Below are 14,258 nucleotides of genomic sequence, written 5' to 3'. Positions count from 1 at the left end.
CTTTCTGGTCCTATTATTTGTATACTTTTATTCCAGAGCTTTCTTTTTCATCTTCTTAGGTCAAGAGGATTTGGTTAGGCAGTCTGAGCTGAGGCTTCTGAACCGAACACCCGAGCAGGAGCGCCCTCGGATCTTGCCTCCAGACCAGCGTCCTCCCGAGCCACCGGAGCCTCCGCCGCTCACCGATGAAGACCTTGATTATCGGACAGAGAATCAGCAGTTGCCTATAAGTAACTCTTCAGGAACAGATCCTCATGCGGGAGTGAAAGCAGCTCTTCTGCAGCTGCTGGCTCAGCATCAAGCTCAGGCCACAACGGAGGAGCCAGTACCACCGAGTGTGGATTATCAGGCTAGAGACTCCTATGTAACAGGCCCAGACTACAAGGATAACTTTGGATCGTCGTCCTTCTCATCTGCCTGTTACAGCACTAGCGATGGAATAGGAAGCGGACCATCAGGGGTATTAGAAAGGAGGAGTTTCCTTGGAAACTCCGATATTCAGTCTTTGGATAACTACAGTACTGCTTCATCTCACTCTGGTGCTGCCCCTCCTCCATCAGCCTTTCCGGAATCCTTTCCCAGCTCAGTAACTGGCTACAGAGACATTTACCTCAATGCTGGCCCCATGCTGTTCAGTGGAGATAAAGACCATAGGTTTGAATACAGCCACGGCCCAATCCCGGTTTTGGGGAGCAGCAGTGATGCTTCCACAGGGCCAGAGAGTGCACACTCTTTGTCCACAAAGATGCACAACTATAGCTATGGAAGTAATTTACAGGAAAATCCCACTGGCATCAGCCACATGCATGGACAGACTTGGACTTCTCCTGCCCAAGGACCTGGCTATTCCCAAGGATTCAGGGGACACATTAGCACATCTGCAGTGAGAGGGCGAGGCAGAGGATTACCATATTGAGTATCTGTTTTTCCTCAGGCACATCATTTTTATCTGGAAAAACTTCTTTTTCTCCCCTAGCTGCAATTTAAAGCAGCAATTCAACAGACTTGAATAATGTTAATTCAACAGCTTTATTTTTATGTGGAAAAGGGTCTTGCATACAGTAGAAAAAATTAAAAAATGCTTACAACTCATGCTGTCTAAAAACTAGATGACTTGATTGTACATGTTCACAAACTCTAGTTCTGACTTTTATTTTGTATTTTGGCAGTTTTAAGTGGATGCTAAATTTAGGGACATCAGCTTTTTATGGCACTCTTTCAGATCTTCTGAACTATGCACATTTGTGCTTTTTTTGTAAGTTTGGACCAACTTTTATGTAAAAAGAATGAAATTTTACAACAATCAAAGCAGGGCACTGATTTATTTGGTATTTTTGTTTTTACAGAACTACTTATAGTCAAAGGCCACTGTCAGTCTTTGCACTGCTTTCAGTGTTATTGTGGAAGGTGTTCTTCGTGCTCATTTCAGATAATAAAACACAACCTTTCTCTTGATGCAAAATTTTATAAATATTTGGTCAACTTTTTTTTTTTTTCCAAGAAAAAAGAAAAGGGTGTTCTGGTAAAATGTTCTCTCCATCTCCCACGCTTGTTTATATAAAAACTGTTTTACTTGAATGGTAAGTGCCTTAACATGTAAGCTTAAGGTCTGCAAAAATTTGGAAGTACTTCATAGGTTGCTATGAACATAATGCCTAAACCTAGGTAATTAAAAAGAGAATTCAGATAATAGGAAGAAACTCAAGCAGGTCATAATCTTGTGGTGTTTACTTTACATGGGCCAGTTACTTAGAGACCTGATTTTACCTAGATAAAACTGTAATTTCCAAATTGAACTTCATGAGAAACATTGAAAGTGAGGAGAAGAATGAAGAGTGTAGTTTTTCCTCAGCTCCCTGTTGGAGTTGTATTAAGTGTTTTAGTTCCTCTGCCAAATGAACTATACTTTATATGTCCTTACCACGTGATGAAATAGGTTTTTTTCTCTTAAATGTCAACAGCAGTAATTTCTTTACTTTGTGTGAAAAGCTGACACTGTTTGTCTTTTTACCCCAAGTACTGCATTGTAGGAAGTAACCAAAGGAAAAATGACCAGTATTTAAAGCAATGGCAAAATGTCTGACACTAGTTGTAATTCGCTGTAAACTTGTGATTGTGCCAATTAATTGATTTTATATCTGCTATCCACAGAACATTTTAATATTGGAATTGAGTGTCTCGGAACAACTAGGATTATTATAGTTAAAACTCTTACCAAGAGCCACTCCTCATACTAATTGCAACTTCCAGCATGTTTTTTTTTGTTGTTTCCTCTGACAACAAGTAGCCTCTCCTGCAGAGAGGAGGTATGGTTATGTTTTGCCTGTACGTAATAGGATGTCTTGAAGCCCATATTGGAAACAATTTTCCAACTGATTATCCAGTTGACAAATCGGTACTTTATGTAACTGAGTGTTTAAAAACTACTTTTTAAAAAGTAAAATTTCTACTTACACTATTACAAATGTCTTGTCAATGACTTTTTGGATTTTCAGGATCGAAGCCAAAGCTCTTGGTGTTTAGTTTCAATTGAAAATCCTGACTCATTTATGGCTAATTCCCACACTGTAGAGCATGGAGAAACTCCCTTCACTAATTCTGTATAGTGTTTGAGGATCTGGCAGATGAGGAATGGAGAGAGTCCTGCTGCTTACACTGTCCCTTATTCTGGCAGTTGCCTCCACTAGACACAGTAGAAAATCCTGCCATCTGAAATAAAAGTGGCCAGGACCAATTTTAAAGTGGCCAGGTCAGAAACAAATACTTACAACCTGAATAGCCTGTGCTTAAGAAAGGCAAAAGCTTCATGGGATTGACAGTGCACTGGACCATATTTTTTCCTTGAGTAAGGACATCCCCATAGCATTTTTCTGCTAGTAAAATTTTAAAGACAAAAGCCATCAGTGTCATTTAGATACGGACAGTGTTGGCTAAGGCTCTTTGTTTACTAATCTTAAAAAAACCCAGACTCACAAATATATACACAGATTGCTTTTTCTGGTTTTTTTTTTTGTTTTTTTTTTCTAGAATCAAGCTTTCAAAGCTAATATGCACTTAGTTTCGCTAAAGATGTGCGGTCAGAGGTTACCCACCTGCACTTGAAGTGTAACTGCAGGCAGTAGTAGGCTGAAAACACAGGTAAGTTCAAATGGAAAGTAGATCTCAGAGAACTAAATTAGTTTACTTCCAATAAAAAAATACAAGGAAGAAGTTGTGTCTCCTGCCTTCCCTTTTGGACATAAATTTTCAAGTCATTTAGTTAGCTTCATTCGGTGTAGAGAAGTAGGTCCCCTCTGCATCTGTAAATGAGTGTGCAGTTTGCTTTTGGACTGGCAGTAATTTCAGACATTGTTCTACCAGAATGGATTTCACTCTTTGGCCACAAAAAAGCCCCAACAGCCCCAGCACAAATAATCCTGACTCTGAGGAGAGAGGAGGTGCAAAAAGTGACTTCCAGATGAATCAGAAACAAAACTCTGGCGTGCTGTAAGCAGATGAATACTGTACAATGACATTTCCCCAGCTTAAGGATTTTTAGCTTGTGACTTTGAACGCTATATCTGCCTGGGACAACAGTGTTGGGATAATTTGGAGAGAAAGTTAATGTATTTCTATTCGTGATAACTCTAAAAAGATTGCCTTCTCTGCAATTCAGGGAATCTTCTTGGCTCTTCTGCTGACACCTTTTCTCCTGGGCTGGTGCAGGTGTGGCAGGAGGATTGGTGCCTGCAGCTGCTCTCCCCTGGCTCTGGAATTGTGTCTGGGCAGGTTAGCAGCTAGGGAACTGCCCAGATCTAAGGACAGCAGGCCCACATTCATTTGTACTGGGCATGTGTGTTACCTGCCAACATTTCTTTTGAACTAAATCACATGGTGAGGTGCTTATGGCAGCATTTACCCTTGTGCGTGACCTCCACTCAGCAGAGTCTGTACTAGTTTGGCATCTTTACATCATGTGGCTCTTGCATTTTTGATGCAGTAGCAGACATTCTGAAAACAGCATTATTTTTCTGTGGAGCCATGGCTTTCATTACTTTCTCCCTCATTCCTTTGGGTTTATGTTTTCTGTGCTGCAATTCCAAAATGAGCTATAGACACCTGGATACCCCATCGAAAAGTAAGTGTTGTGTGTTTGTATTTCTAATAAAATGTAATGAAATACTGTAATAATGAACTATCAAATAGCAAGTGCTTCATTATTTATATTAAGTCATCTTTAGCCATACCAAGAGGAAGAAAGTGAGAATGACTGAACTGCTAATGACCATGACTTAAACCACTTAAGACTATTATTATGCTTAAATTCAGCCAAAGGAAAAGGAAACTGCTTTTATGGATCTCTAGTCGTCGTTATCCTAAACAGAATGAGCAGTGCTAGGGAAGAGCTAGAAAAATACATGTCTCCTTAAATGCTATTTTAATTTCTTGGGAAACTAATTTTAAAATGGCAAACTTTATATTTTCTTATGTTTCCATTAAATGTGGTCTCTTAAATTTTCTCCATCCCACAGTAGTGTCAGGTGCTTTCTAGAAGCAGAGGCACTAAGTGCCACGTTTTTAAGTTCTTACGGTTTTGAGTGCTCTTCTTCTTTTGCTTTCAGTTTTGGTGGAGGCAGTTTCAGTTTTGGTGAAGTTTATAGTTGGATGAGTTAAGTAGATAATTGTGTGGTAAAAACTGAAGTAATGAAATAACACAGGATACCTCTTGTCTGCAGGCAAATTAGATCTTGGACCATGAATTCTGTTTCCAAGAGAGAAAAATGTCAGACGTACTACTTGCATTCTTCTTTTCATTAATAAAACATGCAAGTGTTTTACATACAACATTTCTCCAGTCTGTTCTGTTATAGTGTTTTTAGATGAGGAAATTTTGGCTATTACCCTTCTTGAGAGTTTTGGGATGTTCTGTATTTGCAGAGTGTGTCATGAAAATGAGGAATCACCAGAAAATTTATTTGAATTCTATATTTTAAAATAAAATTACCTTGGGTTGACTTAAAATCAAATTAACTTGCTTATCAGGGTGAAGAAACTTTATTGCAGGAGTTATTTCGAGACAACTTAATTTAAAATAAATTGTTATGCTTCAGCTTGCTTACTCTTTGTTATTTTAAGCCATTTGTATATAAAATGTATTGTGCGGCCTGTAAATAAAATACATGAAAATTGAAGTCTTTCCTTGTTTTCCCTCTCTGGTTGTCAAAAGGCATTTCAAAAGAACAGTGGGTTAATGTGAGGATGTTTTCAGTGTATTGAAGTTGTGCAGTTTACTGCTGCAGTGCTGTTTGGAAGGAGCCCTGCAGGGCCTGGTGCTGTGGGAGCAGAGGTGCAGCAGAGCAGCCCTTCAAGCACCGATGGTGCCCCGGGGCAGGCGGAGTGCTGGGATGTGGCACAGGGGCTGTGCCAGCGCTCAGAAGCTGCTGCTTCAGCACCTGTCAGCTGCTCACGATGGTGGGCGATGGACAAGGTGACTTTTCCTTTGCAGTGTCCAAGCAGACTGCAGAGGTGCAGTTATTATCCTCCACCGCTCTCTTTAAAAAGGATGCTGTGCCTGTCAGAAGCAATGGGACACCAAACCTAAAGAGCCAGGTGTTTTCAGTGGTGAGTGAGACACTGTGAACTGAGTCTGGCTTAGGCAACTGTGCTTTGAATGCCTGAGGCTTTTCTTGTTTTTTTCCTACTGTATTAGTTATCTAATGAAACCTTTTGAATCTTTCAATAAATGTTATACCTCCATCCAAGAATATGGCACTTGCTGTTATCTTCAATTCTCTTAAACTTGAGGTTGTGCAGAGCAGAGTGCTGCTTCATCACTTGTCATTGGTGAAGTCAATGGATGGGCAGTGAAAGTGCAGTTGGAAGTTACAGGGGCCAGCAGCAGTTACAGAGGTGTCATTTGACATTAGGCTGACAAGATGTGTAGCTGCAGCCCAAACACCTCACTCTGGAAACCGTGTTTTGGTGACAGCTACAGTTAAAGCCTGACCTTCAGTTCTGGGACAAGCTCAGGCTGTATTTCACAGGGTGTTGACTTGCACGCAGCAGATCTGGCAGTTGTGTGTAACCAGTTCTAGCTGTCTGCTAGGTTTTTCTCGTGAAAGCTGTTATTGCAACTCATAACAAAGTTGTAACGAAGTTGGCTCTGGTTTATGTTGGAGCATGAGTGTGAAATGGTTTGAGAATGGTGCGGGATCTCTGTCATTGAGCTCTTACTGCCATATGGGTAGCCAGCTGTGCAATAAGGGATCAGCAATAATTCCAGTGGGATCTGCATGTCAGTCGATATCCTCAGCTGCAAGTAAAATAGCACCAAGTGGAAGAGGAGATACAGGCTGTTCTGCAGTTCCTTGTGTATCAACACAGAGTAAGGAATGGGTCTATGAAATTGGTGGTAAGAGAGGAAACCAGTCCTCTTGTCAAAGACATGAATTATTGTCTGCTAGCTTTAAAGAACAATGCAGTTTTGCAGAAATTTCTTTTAAATTACCTGAACCAGGATTAAGTTGCTTCTATTTTTAAGGAATGCCTATAAAACCTGACAGGCCATCTGGATGAACAGGATTAGAGCTACCAAACTCCCCCACCATGTGGAAGAAAATGAAAGTTGGAGCACTTTGCAGTCACAGCGAACGTGGGCAGAGAACTTTGTTTGACAAATAGGGTGACTGTTGCTTTTCCCAGTCACTTTGATGGAGCTTGAGGGTTTTGCTTTTAAAGTTGTTTACTTGTTATGGCTGCTTATTTTGGGCTTTTTTTATTGCCTATGGAGAAAAGGCATAGTCAGAAGGACTTTGAGCCTTATGGTAATGTTTTCTTTTTCTTAATTAGAGCAGCCCTCACCAATAGGCAATACTTGGATCACTTCACACAGCACAGCTTCAATTCTTCTTCAGCAGTTCCTCTGGGGGCACTTTGGGCATACTATTGATATGGCAAATTCTCATAGCATGGTGAATATACCTTTAATAGGACTTCTTGCAAAGAGGCTTTGTGAAGATTTTTTTTTTCAATATTAGGAAATACAGTGTAGAGGAGACCTAGCTGGTTAGAAAGGAGAATACTCAAGGGTAAGTGTTACAGAAACCAGCCTTGTACTCACAAGCAGATCTAACAGCTGTGTGCTGCCCTGAAGGTAGCTTGGGGGAATAAGTGGCCAGAATTTGACTTGTGCAGGTGTCTCTGCTGCACTCCCTCCTGCATGCTAGGCTGTGGTGTTAGCACCAGAGGACAGAGCTGGAAGCAAGTGTTTAATGCACAGCAATGTCTAACACAGATGCCTTTTGTCTTTCCTCCTGTAAATTCTTTTCAGCCCATTTTTTACAAATGTGTGGAGCATGTCAGCAGGTTCCATCATGGGGAGCAGCACTCTCGACAGCGTTTTGGGATCTTGGTTTGGCCCAGGTGGCCGTGGTCAGGACGTTCTGACGTGTGCTTGCCCTGCCTTTGGGAGCCTCTCCAAGCATCAATGCCCTAAGAGCTGCCAGTGTCACTGTCTCTCCCTGCTCTGTCTCCAGGCCACCCTGAGAAAGGAATGGGCTCACAGAGAACTGAACAGAAGCCTGGCTTTAGGAGGTGATTTTCCCGGAATAAGGAGTAAGGAAGAGTTCATTATTTATTTATTTTCATTCTCCTTCATCCTTACCAACTGCAAAAGGATCTACGGGAGTGTTTGGATGTTAGAAACTGCCTGCAAATCATTTTTTTGATTGAGAAACTGATTGAGAAACCTGGACTTCTGCTTTACAGCTAACCCAGTATCAAAAAATGCATGGAAGTTACAGAAGAGGAGCAGGCCATTCCCTGCCTTCCTGCACTAGAGCTAAAATTAAAACACATCCCCATACTGGAAAACAAAGGATGATGTGCAAAGCAGACAAAAACAGCAGCCAAAGTTACCCATATGTGGTCCTGTAACCTTTCCTGCCCCACAAATATTCCATGACATCCCTGGGCTGGAGTCCTTGCCCTCAGGACAAGGAAGGCAGTGAACCTTCTGACTGCACAGGCACTTTCCTGCTTTCTCTGCAGAACAAAGATTAATTGTGAGCATTTTTTAATCCCATTTTTTCTAAAAACTGTTTGTGAGGGGGAGGGGGGTAGGGAATGGAGTAAGAACAACAGATGACATGGGAAATGAACAGGAGTCTATTAATGTTGTATATGAGAAGAGGAGTAGTAAATAATAGTTCAAAACTTACCTGCAGATGGTTTGGCAATTCTCCATCAGGAAAGTATTACTCTAAACCTGGCAGGTTTTAGAAGCTATATACATTTTTCTCCCCAGACTGCTTCTTGTTATGGGTTATAGATCCTGCTGTGAGACTTCCAAACAAGCCCATATGGTTGCGCAAGACAGTGAAACAAGACATGCAGGTAGGAGTAATCATTTTTATTTGCAAACTGTACTTGCCATGACAATGCTGCCTTTTGGGGATAATTGTAAAACAGCCAACAAATTCAAGAGAACTTTGCAGACCTGTTCTATCAGAAATTTAACTCTATTTCAGCTTTTAGCATCAGGTGAATTGAAGATGACCTTCTCTTTCAACTGATCTCCTGGGGAGCTCCTGTTCATTTTGGGTTTGGATATTTCTTACTAGTCTCAATTGTTAGAATGCAAATTGTTTCTTTGTATTCAGGGAAACATTCTGCATGCTTTATTTAAGTGTCTGTCATTTGTTGCTATCTTGCAAGCTCTTCCATTGTTGTTTTTCTTTTTTTCCCTTTTTCATTCCTCAGTCCTGTATTAAGATTTCAGCATTATGGAGCTTTTGTATTGTAAAAACTATTACACTATGCCCTTCATTATGGGAAGCTGTAAACTAAAGCACTGAATAAGTATTTCCATCAAATTGCATTGGATTGTTTGAGACGCAGTCCCACTATGAGGCTTCCTTCCTGTCTTGACTAAAGTATATTTCTGTCTAAATATTTAATCCATATGACATGTTTGTGGTGGCAAGAGCAGAAGGGGAGTAAGGAGCATCCAACAGGGCTAAATATGGTCATTGCGGTCCATGATATAATACGGAAGCTGGTAGTTTAAATTTAGGTGAAATCATCAATTTTCTACAAAGAATCTGGGGGAAAATGCTATGAGAATGAGAGGGATCAGTTATATTCAGTAAATAAAAATGTTTAAAACCTTATTCTGGCAACATAAGAGGCTGCAGCTAACAGGAAGAAGTCAGGATTCAAATGCAGAGTAGAAAGAACATCAAATATAGATGCTTCCCTCAATTTGAGGGAATCTATTTCTTGTGTTGTAAGTGTGATGGATATTTAAAACAGCTCCTGCTATAGCAAATGGTGATAACTGACCAAGTTTTTACACAATGCAGAGACAACAGCTTGACATGAAAAACACAAAAGCATTTGCTTTGCTATGCAGTGTTTCACAGGACATGGGCTCCACCCTTTCCAAGAAATCACCATTTGCTTGTGTAATGCCTTGCCAAGTTGCACTGTGACTGAGTTGAAGGCTTTCACAGGACAGGAGAGGGAACACATCCACAGCAGCATTATTAAATTCATCGGCACATAAGCAGACACAAGAAATGGGAATAGATTTCTTATTGGTAGCATGCTCCAAAGTGCAGTGGGGAAGGTGGCAGCTCCTACTGTCTTCAGAGCAGTTCTAAAATTGTTCCTAAATGGGAAGGCAAAAGCTGCCCCAAGCTGTCATTAAGCACTCTGTAGGTAGTCATAAAAAGCAAGAAATCAGATTTGTTACACTTCTACACCCTGTGCTTTGTAAAACATCATCTACATCATGTGAAGTATTACATATTGCTGGAATATAAATTCAGCCTTTGCACAGCTTGACCACTAGTAGAAATGCATTAACATTTTTAGTCTTGATTTTCTGTAGCTATTAAAAAATAAAATACATGAAAAGACTTATAGTTATGATGACAGCTCTATGCTTTAGAAAGTGATGATGTCATTTAAAGCTCCTGTCCAAAAAGAGTTCCCAACCAAAAAACCCTTTAGGACCTGAAACCTCAACTCTGGAAATCAATTTGTGGATTATTTTTCTGTTCTGAAGCATGGAAAGTTTATTACAATACATTTTATAATACTCTCACAATTGGCTTTCTGACTCATTAATCTGATAGGCTGAACCACAGGAGATTGAGAGAGCAGGTGCTGCACCAGATTAAGCATCAATCAGCTATGAAGATACTGGTCACTTAAAAAAAAAAAAAATCTTGTTAAATTAATGCCTAGTGAGCTAAAGACTGGTTTGCTCCATGATAATTGCTTGAGAATCTTCCACTGGATGGGGATATGCTTCTGATTACAGCATAAATCATTTCCATATGCAGTGAAATTCAACAGAGTAAATATTCCTTTTCTAAGGAGATTGTGACCTCCATTGCTATGTTGTTGTGAATGAAAACTTAAAACTGTTGTCTTAGGTTGAAATTGTTCCTACCGTCATTGCAGATTTTAGTTCAGACTAGGGATGAAAACCAGAACCCCTGTTAACTTCAGCAGGGATTTCCATTTAATTCTCCGGTGTCAGAATTTCCCTTTTAAATAGTGTTGGAGGTTTTTAATAAAACCACTTTCCATTAAAAAAATTTATGTATAATTTGGCATACATATTTTGGCCTTGGAAGACTCTTTCCTGGAGAGCTGTGGAGCACACAAACATGTAGGTTATCAAAGAAAGCATGGAGATTCTCATCTTGAATGCTTATTCTTTTGTTAAGAGCAATGTTTCTATTTTTATTCTCTACAGTAGATTTGAAAAGTGCTTGAGGAAATTAAGGAGTTCCTTTCAGAGCTCTATCAGGATTTGGAACATTTAATGAACAGTTACAGCAGAGAGTGAGAGAGATTCTCACAGAATTAAACAGCTACCACGCATCACTACCGTGTGTTGGAAAGCATGGCTGACTTTCTACTGGCACCCCTCCTTCCAGAAAGGCAATGCATTTGAAACTTGATCTAAAAATGTTATTGATTAGGGAATGCAATAGGAAGGGCAGAAAACACGAGGTTCTCTTCTGCCACTAAACAATAATAAGGCTTAAGCAAGACATCTCCTCTTGCTATCCATTCATTTTCCCATATGCAAAATGTTGAACTAATAATGTTATCTACTCTGAAGACTGATTTGCTGCTTAATGAAATCAAATTGATGTGTTGGTTTAGCTTTACATTAAAAGTAATGTTTACATCTGTAATGTGAATTTCTGTTTAGCAGGATATAGGGATTAAAGCTCTTTCTACAGTGAATGTTCTCCTATTTGCTCAGGTCTTCCACACTTGCCTGTCTGGAGTCACAGAGAGGCAAAGTAATTAAAAGATGAGCCCTGATTTCTAAATCACATATAAAGAGGTTGTTTGTACTTCCAAAGAGAAGCACAAGAGATGGAGAGACTCCCACTAAAACAACAGACTTTGCCTAGAAAACTTTTTGTTCAAGACAGCAACTCTAGTTTAGTGGTCTTCTTACCATAAGCTTACTGTACTTCACAATTTCCTTTACACACTTTAGGTATAAAAAAGTTTTGTCCGCTTTTTATATGAAAAATAAATTTGGTTTGATACTATTTTCAGACAGAATGAATTGCATTTCTAACTTCAAAGTTTAACAAAACTCAAAGCCAGAAGGTTCATGAAATATGTATGAGCCCCAGCACGTCATCTGCCTTTTTACTGGATAAAGGCATGGAGGGCTGGTGGCTGAAAGTGGCCTGGTCTGGAACTCCCTCTGGGATTCTTTCTATTCTTATGAATTCAAAATAAGGGTGAAGTGACAGCAAGCAGATGTCTGTGTTTACATGACTCCAGAACAGACCTCTCTGGAGAGGAGAGGGAAATTCCAAGAAAAAGCTGTGAATGGTTTTAACTCTTTCTGCCTGGGATACCAAAAAGGCAAGTCTTTAAATATTGTGTCCTTGTTGTGGTTTAAACAAAACTGGTGATTTTACATGGGAGTTGCCAGGTGAGGCTCAGACATAACATTGTGCAGGATTTCACAGGATATACTTCTTTCTACCACCAACTGATAGACAGTGAGATTTGGGATTTGACCAAAATCTATGTAGCATTTCTTAGCAAAAAGTGTATTTCACTTACTGCTTTATGGATGCTGAAAACTCTGTATCCCATACCTCTTCACAACTAGAATCATCCAAGTTTTTGATTTCACTCACTCTTTGGGACTTAATATGTATAGACACTACTTGGAACTTTAAAACTAATTTTTCTTTACCATTTTGAAAGATCGTTAAAACATGCAACTAGTGAAAAGAAATAATAATAAGCAAAAATTCAATAGGACCTCAGGACAAAAATGATGAAGCAGGATTGTGAAAACTGCAGGCAGAAAAAGCAGATTGAAAGCAGATTGTTACAGACTGAAATACCTTTGTAAATTGCTTTGCAATTGATGTTGCAACAACATTATTATAAAAAAGATGGTCACAGGCAGCTCCCGTTCTAAGATTCACTGTTGGGAAAGCTCACTGGAATTAACTTTCTTGTCCCAGCCATCGGCAAGCTTAGTTTGAAACACATTTTAAACTATTCAGTCTTAATCTCTGAGATTTGAAAACATTTGTATTTGCTTTGTCAGAACTGGGGGAACAGTGATAGCTCAGAATTGAAAAATCTTCTTGTGATACACATAGCTCTGAATCATAAATTAAATGCTTATTTTATAATAAATCAATACATTAAGAATAAAAAAATAATTTATGGATAGCTTAAGTCACAAAAGAGTGGAAGTCTTTAAGAGAGAAATATCTGGTTCAACTGAAGTGTCAGCCACAGAAAGAATATTCAGAATTACTTGTGGAAAGTGACTCCAGAGAAAATGCAGGGCTTGGCCATGATGTTGTGGAGCCTGTGAAGAAACAGAGTGAGGGAATGAATGCAAGTCTTACCCTTCTTCAGACTTCTACCCTTTTGTGTCCCTTATGGAGACACCTTTAACATGTTCTGGACTCTTGTCCATGTTCTGTGCTGACACTGTGATATTACAAATGACTGAGAATGGCTGGTGCCAATGGTGTGGTTTTGAGGGTGCAGACCCTTTCACCTGGAATTGTCTCCATGCCAGGGGGTGCTGGAGGGGCAAGTTGGCTGAACTGATGATCCTGATGAGCCAGGCCTGAAACTGGATTATTTATTTTGGGATGCTTACCTAGAGACAGACTAGCTGCTGTTTAGGCCATGTGCTTTGACTAGATGTGTTTCTGCTGTTTTTCTCTGATATATTAATACAGTGAGAATGACACCAGAACCTTGCTTTTTCCTTCTGCTCATTGAAAGGTTTCAAGCCTGAAAGCAGTTGCTCTGTAGCAGATCTTCAGGTTGTTCAAAAGTGTCTATGTAGAATTTAGCACTGCAGTAAGTAGTGCTGGACTGAAGTTGAACTGTCTTTTCAAACTGGCAGTAAATGATTAAATATATTGAGTAGGAAAGGTCCCTAGGCAGACAGACAACCTTCTGATTTCTGCTGCCCACCAAACTCAATTGTCTCTGAAATGCATATCTGCTTTCTTGTCATTCATGGATTTGAAAACAGTAATAGATCCTGTGGCTGCTGCAGCAAGAATACTTGGTATTTTTTCTTTCATGAGGTATCTTTTCCTCCATCCAACTTGGTGTACCATCAATGAGGCTATCTTAGTGAAAATCTACGTATTTAAGAGATGGTTGTGTTGGGAAGCTATCAGAAAGAACTGGGATCAATGCAACACTTTGCCTGTGTTCTTACACTCTTTTTCTGTTGTCTTTTTAGAGTGGTTTTGCCTGTTTATTATTGCTAAATTTGCAATGTTTAACACAGATTTGAGCACTACTTGTCTGCATGTTCAGCAGTGGCTTTTTTTAAATCTGAAGGGTGGCCACTATGGCAAGGTCATGTCTGTGTTTTACAATTCTCACTGCACATCTGACAACAAAGTCCACCATTCAACCAGTGCAGGGTCATTCAGATGAGTCAGCAGGGTTCTGTGTGACTTATTATTAGACTTGTTATTATTATTATTATTAGAATTATGACTTGTTGTCATAATTTGGTCATCTCCAGCAATGTCAACTAACAGGACCTGTAGGGACTGAATGTGCTGCGTGGTTGGATGACACTGATTCCATCAAACCCTCCAGCAGAGCCCTGAAGGGTGGAGTGAACATATTCCAATGGAAAGGGTAGGGAGGATATAGTTATTTTCATGGAAAACCAAGGCAGAAGAGCCTTAACTTATGGCTGCTTATGGACAGTACTGAAAAAAAAA

At 39.8% G+C, this 14,258-nt stretch overlaps 1 protein-coding gene across 5 annotated transcripts in view; it reads left to right on the top strand.

Annotated features, from left to right (window-relative positions):
* Nucleotides 1-5,171, top strand: part of CDK13 (cyclin dependent kinase 13) — a 46,868-nt gene extending 41,697 nt beyond the window's left edge. For all 5 annotated transcript variants that reach the window (XM_063158352.1, XM_063158329.1, XM_063158344.1 and 2 more), the window contains exon 14: nt 60-5,171. In XM_063158352.1, coding sequence (XP_063014422.1) covers nt 60-916 — 857 coding nt within the window. In that variant the 3' untranslated portion in view covers nt 917-5,171. The remainder of the gene's footprint in view (nt 1-59) is intronic.
* The last annotated feature ends 9,087 nt before the right edge of the window (nt 5,172-14,258 follow it).

The sequence above is a fragment of the Melospiza melodia genome, chromosome 1 (assembly GCF_035770615.1).
Source record: "Melospiza melodia melodia isolate bMelMel2 chromosome 1, bMelMel2.pri, whole genome shotgun sequence".
Classification (NCBI taxonomy): Eukaryota; Metazoa; Chordata; class Aves; order Passeriformes; family Passerellidae; genus Melospiza; species Melospiza melodia.
Note: the sequence above shows the minus strand (reverse complement) of the source record. Positions and strands in the feature narration are given on the sequence as shown.